Source organism: Hirundo rustica, chromosome 25 (genome assembly GCF_015227805.2).
Source record: "Hirundo rustica isolate bHirRus1 chromosome 25, bHirRus1.pri.v3, whole genome shotgun sequence".
NCBI lineage: Eukaryota > Metazoa > Chordata > Aves > Passeriformes > Hirundinidae > Hirundo > Hirundo rustica.
The window spans coordinates 3,010,824-3,026,376 of NC_053474.1; the positions used below are offsets into that span (position 1 = coordinate 3,010,824).

The 15,553-nt window shown below is 64.7% G+C and overlaps 2 protein-coding genes across 2 annotated transcripts; one reads left to right on the top strand and one right to left on the bottom strand.

The window, feature by feature from the left end:
- Positions 1-1,402: 1,402 nt before the first annotated feature.
- Positions 1,403-9,739, top strand: TINAGL1 (tubulointerstitial nephritis antigen like 1). The gene is made up of 12 exons (XM_040086422.2): positions 1,403-1,413; positions 2,084-2,406; positions 3,184-3,247; positions 4,828-4,920; positions 5,003-5,117; positions 6,152-6,275; positions 6,427-6,577; positions 7,240-7,423; positions 7,692-7,737; positions 8,110-8,233; positions 8,537-8,582; positions 9,019-9,739. The coding sequence occupies exons 2-12, from the start codon at positions 2,094-2,096 to the stop codon at positions 9,157-9,159; spliced, it is 1,401 nt and encodes a 466-aa protein (XP_039942356.1). The 5' UTR covers positions 1,403-1,413; positions 2,084-2,093; the 3' UTR covers positions 9,160-9,739.
- A 2,135-nt stretch (positions 9,740-11,874) lies between these two features.
- PEF1 (penta-EF-hand domain containing 1) lies at positions 11,875-15,335 on the bottom strand. The gene is made up of 5 exons (XM_040086303.1): positions 15,283-15,335; positions 14,400-14,565; positions 13,738-13,893; positions 13,148-13,291; positions 11,875-12,676 (listed from the first exon to the last, which is right to left on the bottom strand). The coding sequence occupies exons 1-5, from the start codon at positions 15,298-15,300 to the stop codon at positions 12,447-12,449; spliced, it is 714 nt and encodes a 237-aa protein (XP_039942237.1). The 5' UTR covers positions 15,301-15,335; the 3' UTR covers positions 11,875-12,446.
- Positions 15,336-15,553: the final 218 nt, after the last annotated feature.

Here is a 15,553-nt window from a genome sequence, read left to right on the forward strand (position 1 = left end):
AGCCCAGCCGCAGGAACGGGGTGAGGGGATGCTCCCAACACTCGGGGCTGCGGCCGCCGCCGCCTCCGCGCCGCGGCTCTTATCAGCTGGCAGGGGGACAGCGCAGTTACGGGAAGGGCCAGCTGTCCCCGCAGCACCCCACGGCGTCCTCTGTGCCGTCAGGGAGCTGGCAAGGACGCAGAGCAGTGGCCGGGGATGTCCTTTGTGCCAGTGGCTTTGCTTTGTTCTCCGGGGGTCTTGGGGGAATTCGTGACTCACTGTGGATTCCTACGAGTCCAGTCATGCTGGAGACAGTCGGACTCTGGGCTGGACTCAGTTCCTTCCTGCGGCGCTCCAGCCTCCAGCTCTGCGCTGCCCAAGGACGCGCTCACAGGAAAAGGCCCTTCCAAGAGCTCTCGAAAGTGGGGCTCGGTGCGGATGGGGCTGCACAGCACCCTGCTTCAGGCGCCCAGAGCACCCCGGGGTCCCGGGGAGCGGGCAGCCCCCGTGCCCGGCGGGGTTCCACTCACTCTCCCCGAGTGAAGCCCACCCTGGCAGAGGCATCCCCGCGTGGGCTCGGCCAGGAGCCCCTGGCCCGCGGCCGTCCGGGGAACTCCGCGGTGCTCCCGTGCTGGCGGCCGTGAGGCACCCTCGAGGAATCCTCTGGCAGCGCCGGCAGATGCTCCCGGCGAGGCAGGGACAGCAGGAGCCCCGAGTGGGCGGATGAGGTCCCGCAGCAGGTGCTGGAGCCGCTGGAGCCTGCGGGGTGGCCAAGAACCCCCCCGGCCCTGCTCCCTGAGCGAGTGCCTGGGGCTGGATCCCAGTGACACCAGCTCCATGCCCTGGGCTGGGGCTGGATCCCAGTGACACCAGCTCCATGCCCTGGGCTGGGGCTGGATCCCAGTGACACCAGCTCCATGCCCTGGGCTGGGACTGGATCCCAGTGACACCAGCTCCATGCCCTGGGCTGGGACTGGATCCCAGTGACACCAGCTCCATGCCCTGGGCTGTCCCAGTCTCAGCCGTACCCAGCTGCCCACACCCCTGGGAGGGGGAGGAATGCCGCCCCCTCCCCAGCCCCTCTTCCCCTTCTCTCCACACACCCGGGGAATGGGAAACCCCCCCCAGAACGGCTCCCCCCTGCACCACAGCCGGGACCCCCCATTTGGCGAGGGCAGTGCCGGGGGGGGGATCGGGAGCCGGGGACACCCCCGGCCCCGCGGGGACAGAGGTGTCGCGGGGGACTGCGGGACCACCAGGCCACCAGTTCGGGGCTCCTCTCCACAGCCCCAGGCCCGACCCCCGCCCCGCTGCGCTCCGCCCCGGGCCGGTGGCGGCTGCCCCGGCGCCTCCCCGCTCCCCCCCGGCCGGGGCGCGGCTATAAGGAGCGGCGGGGCCGGCGGAGGGCGCGGGGCGGCGGAGCGGCGGCAGCAGGTACGGGACCGGCTCGCGGTGGGGCTGGGAGGGTGCCAGGGGGGATTAGAGAGGGGGTCCCGCCCCATGAGTTCCGTCAGGGAGCTCAGCGCCGGACCCCCCGCTCCTCTCCCGGGGTCTCTGCGCGGCGGGCGCGGCAGGTACGGCCGGGAATGGGGAGGGGGTCCCACCCCGTGGGATCCCCGTGGGTTCAGCCTCTCCCCGCTTTACCGGGATCCCGGGAGTCCCCACGCTGCAGGTGGGGTGGGTACGGCCGAGGGAGGGACCCGGCAGGAGGGGGTCCTGCCCCGTGTGCCCCCCGGATTGTCCCCAGGAGCCTTTCCAGAGTCCCCATCACCCCCCTCGGCCCCGCGGGCTGAGACCTGGCAGCTCCTCGCTGCGACGGGGACTGGGGGCGGCGATGGGAACGGCACCCGGGCAGCCCCCCCCCGAGCGTCCCGGGGAGCCCCTTCCCGAGGCAGGGTGGTGTTGGGAGCCGGTGTACGAGGGGTGGGCGGGCACCGGGCCGCTGAGATGCCGAGGAGTGTTTTGGAGGTTGAGCTGCGCGGTCACAAGGGGAGTTACAAAACCGGAACGCTCGGAGGAGCCTGGGGAGGGCAGGGTGGGAGCAGCGCCCGCAGCGCCGCGGGGCTTGCGGAGAGCCCGCGACCTCACCGCCCTGCCTCTGCAGCTGTGCGGACATGGCCGGGGACATGCGGGCCCTGCTGTGCCTCTGGCTGGTGGCCCAGGTGGCCCCGGTGGCCGCGTCCTCCCGGGTCCGCACCCGCCGGGAGCTGGGCCCCGGGTTGTACCAGCACGGGGTCTACGACGCCGGGGGCTCCTACTGCCAGCGGGGGGACGTGTGCTGCCACGGCCGCGACGACGGCTGCACCGTGCCCTACCACGACACCCTCTGCTACTGCGACCTCTTCTGCAACCGCACCGTCTCCGACTGCTGCCCCGACTTCTGGGAATACTGCCTGGGCATCCCGGCGCCCTTCCCCAAAGCCTCAGGTGAGGGTGCCGCGGGTGCTGGCGCTCCCTGGGGTGGTGGCACCCCACGCTCCTGCCCTCGCCGCAGAGCTGTGGGACCCCTCAAAGCTGTGGGAAGTCCTGCAGGGTGTCCCGGGAATGGGGATGGACCCCCAGAAAAAGAGGTGTGGGAGCAGCCCGTGACCGCAGAGCCCGTTCAGCTCCAGCAGCGCCTGTGGGCAGAGCGGGGACGGGCGGGGACGTGCGGAGTCGTGCGGGGGACGGGCGGGGACGGGCGGGGGACGGGCGGGGATGTGCGGGGTCGGGCGGGGGACGGGAGGGGACGTGCGGGGATATGCGGGGATGTGCGGGGACGGGCGGGGATTCCACCCCGGCTCTCCCGGTCACGTCTGGGGCAGGCAGATGCTGGCCCTGGTTTAACCCTGCCGGCAGCTGGGGCGGCCGGGGGCGAGGAGGGGGCACGGGCAGCCCCCAGCTGGCAGCACAAGGCTCTCTCAGAAGTCCCTTCGGAGCAGGGCCAGCTCCCGGGCACAACCGGCCCCTTTATCCCTGTCCCGCCAGGCTGAGCGCGTTTAACCCTCCCGGCGCCGAGCCGGAGCCAGCCCCGCTCCCCCCCCCAGTGCCCCGTGGGGCACCCAGTGACCCCCAGCGTAACTTTGGGGGTGCCAAAGTGCAGCCGGGCTCCTGCCTGGATTGAAGAGCCGCGTTGATTTTCCCTCTGGTTTGCACCCCCGGGAAACTGGGGGTGCCGGTGGGACCCCCCGAGCGCTCACCAGGGGCTCTCCCATCCCCACCCAGGCTGTGCCCGTGCCGGACGCAATTTTCCCACCGGAGCCACGTACCGGGAGAACTGCAACCTGTGGTGAGTGAACGCCATGTGGGCACCTGGGGCATGTCACCAGCATGTCGCCAGAGGAAGGTGTCGCGGGCTCCTCTGTGAACCCCGGGGCCCGGCGGAGAGCGGGGCCCGAGCTGGGTGGTGGGAGCCGCTGCCAAAACGCCTTTGCTCCAACAAATTCGGAGCCAAGGGCCTGGAGCCGCTCCCAAGTTTCGACGCATGCCTGCGTGGGAGCCGCTCGCCCCGGCGGGACCCCGCGCTGGCCCAGAGGGGTTTCGTGGCCACGCTGGTCCCAGCCCAGCTTGCCCAAGCCTGACGGGACGCTCGGGCAGCCGCGGCGGTTCCGTGCCAGCGGCCGCAGAGCCTGCAGCGCCCGGAGCTCGCAGTTGGAGGTTATCTGGGAATGCTGGTATTGCTGGCATCCGGAGGTGGGGGATAGGGGAACCCGCCGGCGCGGAGCTGCCGGAGACGAGGATTAAACCCTGCGGGGCGATGCGGCAGATAAACGGGAATCAAAGGCAGCGTCTGGGGCGTGTGCGAGGGCAGGGGCACGTGTGTGAACATGAACATGTGTGTGCGTGCGGGTGAAAAGCCGGCCCGAGCCTCCCCACGGCGCTGGGGAGTTTCTGCGGGGTGGTGGCGCGGAGCGCTCAGCGGCGGAGGGTGTCCCCATGCCCGGGGAGTGTCGATGTCCCCAGGCAGGTGGATGTCTCTGCTGCTCCCACCAGCGCTGGGGAGAGGGAAAATCTTCTCTTCCAAACCCTCCTCCCCCGCGCTTGGCGCCCGGAGAACAGGAATTTCCGCAGCGCATCGTCCCCGCCCCTGCCCCTGCCGGGGTCCCGCGGTGGTTGGAGGGGGTGACAGGGGGCCAAAAACCTTGGCGGGGTGACACGGAGTGCTGGCACCCAGCTGGCGGCACCCCGAGGTGCGCCCAGGTGTCACCCAGAGCGCCGGGAGCGCTCGGGGATGGATGGGGGAACGCTGGAATCCAGGTGCTGCCGGGCGGGATTGGCACGAGGGCGTCCGGCGGGCCGCGGCTGCGGCCTCGCTCAGCTCCATAAAAGGGAAATGTGCCGGGATCTGGGCAGGAGGGAGCATGCCAAGCATTGCTCACTGCACGGGGGGAGCACAGCCCGGGGCTCCCCAGGGGACCCGCCACACCCCCACACCCCCCCCCCCCCGGCCCGGCTGTCCCCTGGAGGAGTGACCTGGTGACCGTGGGTGACTCATGGGGACACCCAGCCCCGACCCCCGGCCCCGGGCTGGTGTCCAAACCCCTCCGTGATGTCTGCAGCCCTGGCAGATTTCCAGCTGATCTTCTGTCTCATGGCCTTTCTGCCCCTCTGGGGGCTGGGACGTGGGGGGGGGACAGTTCCCAGGGACACCCAGAGGCCCCTCGGGGTCACCCAAAAGCCACTCGGGGTCACCCAAAGGCCGCTTGGGGTCACCCAGAGGGCTGCCCACCGTTCCGAGGTGCCGAGCCCTGGTGACCCCTGGCAGGAGCAGCCCCCAGCCCCTGGCTCCTGCCCGGTTGGGGAGGGGCAGCGCCCACTCAGGGTCCCCCCGGTCACCTCGGGGACATCATTTCTCTGTCCCCTGTGCAGCACCTGCGGCCCCGGCGGGCAGTGGCAGTGCGAGGAGCACGCCTGCCTGATGGACGGCGAGCTGATCGACGCCGTCAACAGAGGCAGTTACGGGTAAGGACCGGGCACGGCGGGGATGGGGCGGGGGGGTGATTTTTGGGGTGACCCCTGCCCCGCGTCCCCTCTTCCCGCGCAGCTGGAGGGCCGCCAACTACAGCCAGTTCTGGGGGATGACCCTGGAGGACGGCATCCGGCACCGCCTGGGCACCTTCCGACCCTCTCCCACCGTCATGAACATGAACGAGATGCACGTGAGTCCCCCACCCCGGGGCAGGGAAACTGAGGCACGCCAGCGGTTGTCCCTGCGATTCCCCGTCGCTGGGAAGGGGCTTCCATGGGCAGGGGCGGGGGGGAGGCAGGGAAAGGACTGCAGCGGGCAGCCCTTGTGTTTGGAGACAGCAGCTCAGCAAATTCCCCCGGACAATCCCCGGGCTGCCAGTGTTGTTTTTTCCCCCTCTCCTCCGCGTTCGTTTCCCATCGGAACGCTGCTGACTCAGCAGAGCCGCCTGCTCCAGTGCTTCGCCTCTGCCCGCACCCAAACCCGGGCCGGGCACCCAAACCCGGGGGTCCCTGGGGTGCTGGCAGAGCTTGGTGCACGCCCGGCCCCGCGCTCCGGAGCCTGAGGTTTAATTTTTAGATGCTCTTCCTGCGCTGGGAGAAAGCGGGGAGATGTGGCCGTGTCCTCCCCCAGGAAGGCCGGGGCGAGGGCGCTCGGTGCTCACGTTCTCTAAGGAGCTGCTGGGGCGGTGGAGCCCAAATTTTGGGAAAATTGAGGCGTGTGGCCTTTCTGGGATAAAGGGGGAACTCAAATCTTTGTCGCTCCTGGTGACATCCCTGTATTGAACCCAAACCTTTGTCACTTGTGGTGATGTCCCTGTCCTGAACCCAAACCTTTGGTGCACGTGGTGACGTCCCTGTCCTGAGGGGTCTCGTAGTGAGGTTGGGGGACACAAAACCTGGCTGGGGACCATCTCAGAGGACGGCTGGGGTGGCAGGAGGAGGACATGGGGTCATGTAGTGGGGCTGGGGGACACTAAAGCTATCTGGGGACCATCTGAGAGGACAGCTGGGGTGGCAGGAGGAGGACATGGGGTCATGTAGTGGGGCTGGGGGACATTAAAAGTGGCTGGGGATGCTGCTCAGAGGACGGCTGGCGTGGCAGGAAGAGGACATGGGGTCTGAGGGACACTGAAGCTGTCTGGGGACAATCTGAGAGGACGGCTGGGGTGGCAGGAGGAGCTGGGGGTGTTCCTGTGGGCTCAGCCCCCCCGGCTCTGCCCCGCAGATGAACATGGACTCCAACGAGGTGCTGCCGCGACACTTCGATGCCGCTGCCAAGTGGCCCGGGATGATCCACGAGCCCCTGGACCAGGGGAACTGCGCCGGCTCCTGGGCCTTCTCCACGGCCGGTGAGCGGGGACGGGGCAGGGACGGGGCAGGGACAGCGGGGACAGCGGGGACGGGGCAGGGACAGCGGGGACAGCGGGGACAGCGGGGACGGGGCAGGGACAGCGGGGACAGAGAGCAAATCCCTCCCCCTGACCTCCCGCCCCTGCCCAGCCGTGGCCTCGGACCGCATCTCCATCCACTCCATGGGACACATGACCCCCGCCCTGTCCCCCCAAAACCTCCTGTCCTGTGACACCCGCAACCAGCGCGGCTGCAGCGGCGGGCGCCTGGACGGAGCCTGGTGGTACCTGCGGAGGAGAGGGTGAGCGGGGTGGGATAACGGGATAACGGGATAATGGGATAATGGGATGGGGTGGAATAAAGGAGGGTTGAGCTTTTGGTCACCTGGGGAGAGCCCAAGAGATCCCTGTGCTCATCCTGCTCCTTGGACAAGTGAGCACTGAAGGCTGTCAGGGCAGGATGGGGAGTGGGGTTTGGGATTGAGATGGGAGTGGGGTTTGGGATTGGGATGGGAGTGGGGTTTGAGTTTGGGATGGACAGTGGGGTTTGGGATCGGGATGGGAGTGGGGTCTGGGTCTGGGATGGACAGTGGGATTTGGGATTGGAATGGGAGTGGGGTTTGGGTCTGGGATGGACAGTGGGGTCTGGGATGGACAGTGGGGTTTGGGATTGGAATGGGAGTGGGGTTTGGGATTGGGATGGGAGTGGGGGTCAGAGTGTAGATGGTAGTGGGGTTTGGGGAGAAGATGGAAGTGGGTTTTGTGATGGGGTTGACAGTGGGGTTTTGGATGGGGATGGAAGAGGGATTTGGTGTGGGGGTGGAGAGCAGCTCCAGTGTGGGGATAGGATTGGGGTTTGGGATGGGGCTGGAAGTTTGGCTTGGGATGGAGATAGGATTGGGGTTTGGGATGGGGCTGGAGCCGGGCGGTCCTTCCCCTCCTTCACCGCCGTCCCCGTGCTCAGGGTGGTGACAGACGAGTGCTACCCGTTCACGAGCCAGCAGAGCCAGCCGGCGGCCCCGCCCTGCATGATGCACAGCCGCTCCACGGGCCGGGGCAAGCGACAGGCGACAGCGCGGTGCCCCAACCCCCAGACCCATTCCAACGAGATCTACCAGTCCACCCCCGCCTACCGCCTCTCCTCCAGCGTGAGCGCCGGGCCCGGGGGCGGAGCGGGGAGCGGGGAGAGGGAAAGAGCTTGGCTCGGGCTGCCTTACCTGGGAAAACCGAGTTCGGGAATGCGGCTGGGAAAACCCCAGTGCGGAGCCCTGGGGGAGCAGCTCCTCCGCCCGGCATCTCCGCAGCAGCCGCCCGCGGGTGCCGGAGCAGCTCCGCTGCTTCCCTGCGGGTGGGGAGGGCAGTGCCGGGGGTCCCGGCCCCGCTGCCCCCCGCTGCCACCCGGTTCTGCGCTTGCAGGAGAAGGAGATCATGAAGGAGCTGCTGGAGAACGGCCCCGTGCAAGGTAAGGAGCTGGCGCGGAGGCACCCCAAAAAGCTGTGGGAGCAAGGTGGAGGGGAAAAACCCGCTGTGTCCGGGCTGCGGTGGGAGCCAGAACCCCCCTCGGCTGCTCCCTCTGCGTGCCCGGGCATCGCTGCCCCAGTGCCCGTCACGCTGCCCACCCCAGCGGGCACCGGGTTGCTCATTAACTCCTGAGATTTAATCACCCTCTTGGCAGCTGCGTTTGTTTAACCTTCTTTGAAACCTCCTCCGAGCGTTGTTGCACGGCCGCGGGGAGGACCCGGCTGCCGCCTTCCCTCCCGCCGTGCCCCCGCGCCCGCGTCCCCTTCCTCGGGGGCGGTGGCGATGTCCCCAACCCCCGTCCCGCTCCCCGCAGCCATCCTGGAGGTGCACGAGGATTTCTTCATGTACAAGAGCGGGATCTATCGGCACACGCCGGTGGCCGAGGGGAAGGGGCCCAAGCACCAGAGACACGGGACGCACTCGGTCAAAATCACCGGGTAGGTGCGGGGCTGGCCCGGGGGGGCTCCGGGGGGTGCAGAGAGGGTCGGTCTGGGTGGGAGAAGCGTTCCCTCGGGCCCCGGGGAGGGCAGCAGGGTGAGTGCCGGGGTTTCCTTCCTCCCGCCCTGGCTAAATATTCCTGCCCCTGTTCCGGGAGCGGATGTCAAAACCTCGGCCTGGCCCTGGGGGGGGGGTGCCGGGGGCAGGAAACGAGCAGGGTCAGCATCCCGCAATCCCACCAAGGGGCTGGGCGGGGGGATCCCACAGCCTGGCGGTGCCCCTCACTGTCTGTCCCGCTGCAGGTGGGGAGAGGAGCAGCTGCCTGATGGCCAGACCCAAAAATACTGGGTGAGTCTGAGTGCTCGGGGTGAGTTTGGACCCAAAAATACCGGGTGAGTGTGAGTGCTCGGGGTGAGTTTGGATCCAAAAATACTGGGTGAGTGTGAGTGTTTGGGGTGAGATTGGACCCAAAAATACCGGGTGAGTGTGAGTGTTTGGGGTGAGTTTGGATCCAAAAATACTGGGTGAGTGCTTGGGGTCAGTTTGGAATCCAAAAATACTGGGTGAGTGTGAGTGCTCAGGGTGAGATTGGACGCAAAAATATTGGGTGAGTGCTCAGGGTGAGTTTGGACCCAAAAATACTGGGTGAGTGCTCGGGGTGAGTTTGGGGCTGCCCACCCACGGGGTGCTGCCTCTCCCCTGCGCCCACGCGGGGTCCAGCTTGACTTTGGGGGAGGGGGTGGAGATGTCACCGCACTGAGAGTGTCCCCTGTCCCCTCTGCAGACGGCGGCCAACTCGTGGGGCACGGCGTGGGGCGAGGGCGGCCACTTTCGCATCGCCCGCGGCGTCAACGAGTGCGAGGTGGAGACTTTCGTGGTGGGCGTTTGGGGCCGCGTCAGCACGGAGGACATGACCCACAAGTGATGTCCCTGTCCCCTCCGCGGCCCCTCCGGAGCCGGCCGGCGCTGTCGCCGGTGTCCCCCCGGGCGGGGGCCGCGTGTCCCCGCTGTGCTGACGCAGCGGCTGGGTGCGGTGGGGCGTGCCTGGGGGGATGCTCCGGGGGCTGCTCCCGTCTCCCGTGGGATTTACCCGCTAATCCCCGCCATGCCCCGGGCTCGGCTGGGCGCTGCGGTGGCCCCGGGGGGCTCTTCAAAGGCAGCTGCATCCCCCCCCCGCCAAATCCCCTTGGGATTCCCCCTGGGTTTTCCTAGTGGATGGGGTTGGGAAGGGACCCCCCCCTCATATTCCTGCCCGTCCTGGCCCCCCCCCAGCAGGGCAGCGCTGGAGCTGGGGGTGTGAAATAAACCGGGGGGGGGGGGTCCCCTGAGCCCCCAGGGCTGGGTGTGGCCAGGATGGGGTCCCCACCGTCCCCCCCCCCAGCCCGTCCCTATGGTGCTATGGCCCTGCCACCCCCCCCTGGGGACAGCAGGGACAAGGGAGGGCTCAGCCCCGTGGTGTCCCCGTCCTGGGGGGGGCCACGGGTGGGGTCCACGCAGCCAGCACAGCCCGGGACCTCCCCCCCGCCCACCCCCGCCCCCCAACCCAAGGGCTGTACTTTTAAGACTTTTTTTTTTTTTTTTTTTTTTTTTTGTATTTATTTTGCTTTTTATTGTTTGTAAATAAAGTTATGGAAGGCTCAGAGGCCAGGGGGTGGACTCAGTGCTCCGAGGGGGACACGTGGCCCCTGTCACCCCCATCCGGGGGGGCCCAGCGTGGCCTCGGGAAGGGCTGGGGGGGTGAGATAAGGTCCCGCTCATTGTTCACCTTCCGGCCCCGCCGCTCCGGTCACCGCGGCCAGCGCTGGACACGCCGCGGGCACGCGCAGCCACTCGGGCCACCAGGGCCACCACCGCGGCCAGGGATGTCACCCGCGGGCCGGCCGTGCCACCACGGCCAGCTGTGCCACCGCAGCCGGGCGTTGCCACCGCAGCCGCCGTGCCCGCTGGGTGTGCCACCGCGGCCCGGCCGCGCCGCTGCAAGCGCCACCCCAGCGAGACGCGCCACCACACCCAGGCGTGTCACCAACAGCCCCCGTGTCCCCGCGGGCACCCCGTGGCGCGCCCGGGGTGGCGCTGGGGCTGCTGTCGCCTTTTCCTGGCGGGCCGTGTCCCTTCCCGTGTCCCTTCCCGTGTCCCTTCCCGTGTCCCTTCCCGTGTCCCTTCCCGTGTCCCCTCCCTGGGGTCACCCCCGGGACCCCCGCGGCGACACGGGCAGTGCGGGGGGCGATGCCACCTGGTGGCGGCGTCCTGCAACTGCAGGGATCTGTGTGTATATATATATTTTTTTTTATTGTTGTTGTTTTTTAAATGTGTTTATATGTATAGATGGAGATATAGGTGTGTATAGGTGTGTGTGTGTATATAATTTTATATATATAATTGGGGTTTTATATATATAATTATATAAATTTTTTATATATATATACACACACACACACAGGTGCCTGTGTTCAGACATGAACACTCCACCTAATATATATATATAAAATCTTTTTATATATATATATCAATATATATATACACATCTCTCTCTGTGTATATATATACCTGTATATTGATATATATGCAAAAAACACCCTGTATTTTTATATGTGTATAGATGTACATGCAACCATGCCCATTTAATACATATTATATATAACATATATAATATATAAAATAATACCTATCATATAAAAATGTTATATATATTATATGTGTGTTATATGCATTGTATGATATATATTATCTATAACATGCGTATATATTTGCATGTACTCATATATTTTATATTATATAAAATATAATATATAATATATATTATAAATATTATATATTATATAATGCATATTATGTATTTACATGTAATCATATATATAAACACACACCTTTATATATATTTACATGTGTGTATATACATGGAAACACAGTTTTATATTTATGCACGTGTATATATATAAACATACCTGTGTGTGTGTATATATATGTGTGTGTGTATTTTTGTATATATGGATTTTAGATGTTTTACAGATATGTATTTTATATATGTTTATATATATATAATATATATAAAAATATATTATATATATGCATGTATAAACTATCTCAAATACACCTATAAAGTACATTTCTATATATTTATAGATGTATTTACAGCCCCCAACCCCTCTGCCTCAAGCCCAAGCAGCGCTGAGCTCTGACTCAACAGAAATATTGGAAATGCTCAGGGGAGAAATATCCTCGGAATGCTCGGGGCTGGTTGGGAACAGCCAGTCCTGCCCGGGGCTGGAAAACACCGAGGTCACAGCAAACACCGAGGTTGGGCTCTTCCCTCTCATCTCAGACCTTTTAACCTTTTATTCCCGAAGAATCCCTTCAAATCTCCTGCAGATTCCTCAAGGCAAATTCCAGGTTCAGCCCCTGGACGTCACTCGGGAAGGAAACTTCGGCATTGGTCGGATCCTTCTGTGCCTCGGGAGCCCCCCAATCCTTCATTTTCCGTATTTCGACACAAAATTCCTCGGGATCGATTTTAGGGAATGGTGCCCAGCCCTGGGAGCAGGCAGAGAGGCACAGGACGTGTCCCCTGGTGCCACCGAGGGGGACAGGAGGCACCTGAGGTCCCCTGGAGCCCCCCCGGACACAGAGAGCGCAGAGCAGCTGGAGCACGACGCCTTTTATTCCATAGCTGGAAAAACTGAGCTCTAAACTTGGTCTGGATTTGGCTTCAGGATTGGCAACAGCGAGGGGACGATCCCGTGGGGCTGCAGCAGCACATCCCACTCCAGCAGCCCCCGGAAAACGGGGCTGAGACCCCCAGGAACGCAGGGATGCGATCCCAGGACACTCAGAGAGGGAAGCAAGGAGCTTTGCCCTCACTTTTCCCCTTCCCTGCTGCTTCCAAACCCAAATCTCAGCATTTTCCTCCCCGAAACGGGGATGTCCTGCTGCAGGCACCTCGGGATGAGGCTGGAATTCGGGGCTGGCACGGGCTCTAAGCTGGTTTGGCTGCCCCAGTTTGGCGCGGGGTTCATCCCGACCCCCACAGAACGGACGCGAGGAATCCAAGCCAGGAAAACCCCAGCAGGATTCGGGGTGGATCGAGCTGGAAATTCAGCCCCGAGCCGGGGAAACTCTGGGAGATGTGGTGGGGTGCTCAGCCACATCCCAGAGGGAAGATGAGGACGGCTGAAGCTCCCGGAGAGCTCCAGAATTCCCATCCTTTGGGGTCTGTCACAGCATGCGGGTCACCACCATGGTGAGGAAATCCTCGTAGCTGAGCCGGACGTTTCCCAGCAGCGCCGTGTCCTTCTCGCGGAAGGCGTCGGTCAGGCTCTGCAGCTGCATGCAGATGTGGATGAACCGGTCCAGCTGGATGCTGGGACTGGGGGAACGCTGGGAGTACCGGGCCAGCAGCAGCTGGCTGAACTGGGGGCTCAGGTTGTAGCCCATCTGGGAGAAAGCTGGGAGCAAGGAAAAACCGGGATTGAACCTTCCCGAAGGGAGGGGGAAGTGGCTGTGTCCTCCTCCCCCGTGTCCCACGCTCCCGCTCCCACATTTCCCACTCAGGGTGTGCACGGGGCAGGGCTCTCCAGAGGAATCAAACCACAAATTCCAGGCATTTTTCCTTTTACACACACCCCAAAGCTCCTCCCCCCCCCCCCCAAAAAAAAAATCCCCCAGCATCCCTGAGGTGGAATCCTGGGCTTCCTGAAGGAAGTCTGTGCCCCAACCCTGCTGCAGCTCAACACCTCCTGTCCCCTGGGAAGCTCCGTGCCAGCCTGCTTTACCCAGTGGACAATCCCCAAGCTGCTTTGGAAGCATCCCAAAGGATCCCAGAGCCCGGCTGCAGGGAGGAAATCCCAGTTTCCAGCTGGGAACGGAGCCAGGCAGCGGCTGTGGGTCAGGCCAGGCCAGGCCGGCGCCTCACGCACCTTGCTGGAGCTCGCCGAAGCTGATGGAGCCGGACTGATCCCGGTCGTACTGCTGGAAGAGGCTCCTCCACTGCTGGATGAAGCGCAGCAGGGCGGAGAAGCCGTGGACGTCGATGCGCCCCGACCGCGTCCTGTCGAACATGTCTGGGCGGGGAGGAGCGGAAAAGCTGCAGAAACTTCCAGGGAGCTCGGGAATCCGCGGCTCCCTGGAATCCTGCTCTGATCCCCAAAAAAATCCCCCCTCGCCGGGACGGCCATCGACTGGCACCAATCAGCCCCCAAGGCTGGTAAGAGACGGCACCAAAAGCTGAGGTTGGGGCAAGCTCTGGGGCAGTCTCGGCGTTTTCTGGGCTTTCCCTCCCTTCCCTCCCCGTCTTTCTGCGCTCTGGGGTTTGTGCAGAGCTGGGATTTCCTCTCCCAAGCAGGATTTCGGGCGCTTCACTCCTGGGAGCCGCTCGGTTTGCCCAGCTCCGGCTCCAGCCGGGAGCGACGCCCAGGGAAAAGAGGGAATTCTGCCGGGATGGGCTTCACCCCAAACCCAAAGAAACCAGGTTAACACCAGCAGCAGGGGAGGGAGACGCCAAACTCACTGATCATGAGCAGACAGGTCTCATCGTTGAACGAGGACCAGTTGTTGTTGACCAGCGCCTGCTTCAGCTCCTTGACGGAGATGAACCCGCTGTGATCCGTATCCACCGTCTGGAACCAGGAAAACGCCTCGGGATCCACCCCTGGGGGGACATTCCCTGCGCGGGGAGAGGCCATGGGAGCTGTCACCTTCCCCTGGGACAGGCCACGGGCTTGGGCTGGCTCCCAGGGCCGGGCAGAGCTTCTCCTCCTTTACAGCCCGGGAAAATCCCGGGAAAACGGGGCAGGAAGGGCTGGGATGGAGCGGCTGGAGCTGGGAACGGGCTGGGAATCAGGAGCTCTGGGATGGAGAGGGAGGCACGGCGCTGCCCCACAGACCCGGCAGCACCGGGAGACGGATGCCGGGTGTAAAGTTTTACGGCCGCCTGGCACTTCCTCTTCCTCCTCCTCTTTCTCCTCTCCCTCCTCCTCTTCCTTCTCCTTCTCCTCCTCCTCCAGGATTTCAAAATTATAAACTGGGACATTCGATTTCATTCTCGCGGTGGCTCCTGCTGAGCTGGGGACCCCCTCAACCCCCACCTCCCCCCCGGGCACCGGGCTGGGGACCCCGCAGCGGGCTGGGGACCCCATCGCTCCCCCTCTGCCCCGGGTACCCCGGACTCACCTCCCGGGGCTGCCCCGCCGTAGGGCCCGGGCTGGGGGCCGCCGTAGGGGGCTCCGTAGGGACCCCCGGGTGGGGGCTGCCCGTAGGGTCCCGGGGGTGGCCCCCCGCCGTAGGGACCCCCGGGGTAAGGGCCGACCGGGGGGGGCTGTCCTGCGCCGGGGAAGCCCTGGGGAGGGGACAGGGCCGGTGTGAGGCGGGCACCGGACACCGGGCACGGAGATGGGCACGGGGACGGACCTCGTGTCACTCACCTGGGACCCCCTGCGCGCGTCCCCCGGCCCCCACCCCCAGACCAGCCCCCGGTCATAGTCCCGGTCCCGGTCATAGTCCCGATCCTGATCCCGGTCACGGTCCCGGTCATAGTCCCGATCCCGGTCCCGGTCACAGTCCCGATCCCGGTCACGGTCCCGGTCATAGTCCCGATTCCGGTCCCGGTCACAGTCCCGATCCCGGTCCCTGGCCCCCGGCGCCGCTCCAGGTTCCGGTCCCGCTCCTCGCTGTCTCTCCGGTCCCGGTCCCGGTCCCGTTCCTCGGTCCCCAGTCTCCGCCCCTCGGCTCCGGTCGGGCTCCCCGCCGCGGCTCCCACTCCTCCGGTCCCGATCCCGATCCCGATCCCTGTCCCGGTCCCTGTCCCTGTCCCTGTCCCTGTCCCTGTCCCGGTCCCTGTCCCTGTCCCTGTCCCTGTCCCTGTCCCTGTCCCATTCCCGATCCCGATCCCGGTCCCGATCCCGGTCCCGGTCCCGGTCCCGGTCCCTTATCCTGCCCTGTTCCTGTCCCTGTCCCGATCCCGATCCCGGTCCCTGTCCCGGTCCCATTCCCGGTCCCTGTCCCGATCCCGATCCCGGTCCCTGTCCCGGTCCCATTCCCGGTCCCATTCCCGCACCTGCCCCGGATACGCCATAGCGGCTTTTCCGCCCCGGCCACGCCCTGATGACGTCACATAAACCACGCGTTTCCATTGGCTGCGCTGGACTGAGACCGCGCCCCCTTGAGCAGGGCGGAGGCAGAGCGGTGACGCGCCTGAAGCGCGCGCCCGAGGGGGGGGCCTTAAAGCGGCAACGGCGCCTGGGAGAGGTGGGGCCCACAGAGAGGGGATAGCGCCGGGAGCTGCCGGGAGCGGCGCTGGAATTCCCCGGGAGCGGGGCTGGAATTCC

Bases quoted from the DNA above. Each gene is read 5' to 3' on its own strand.
- TINAGL1 (XM_040086422.2), top strand. From the start codon at position 2,094: ATGGCCGGGGACATGCGGGCCCTGCTGTGCCTCTGGCTGGTGGCCCAG. The intron at 2,407-3,183 runs GTGAGGGTGCCG...ATCCCCACCCAG, and splicing joins GCCCTTCCCCAAAGCCTCAG to GCTGTGCCCGTGCCGGACGC. The intron at 8,583-9,018 runs GTGAGTCTGAGT...TCCCCTCTGCAG, and splicing joins GCCAGACCCAAAAATACTGG to ACGGCGGCCAACTCGTGGGG.
- PEF1 (XM_040086303.1), bottom strand. The intron at 13,894-14,399 runs GTGAGTCCGGGG...CTCCCCGCGCAG, and splicing joins CGGCGGGGCAGCCCCGGGAG to GGAATGTCCCCCCAGGGGTG. The intron at 13,292-13,737 runs GTGAGTTTGGCG...CTCCCCGCCCAG, and splicing joins GACCTGTCTGCTCATGATCA to ACATGTTCGACAGGACGCGG.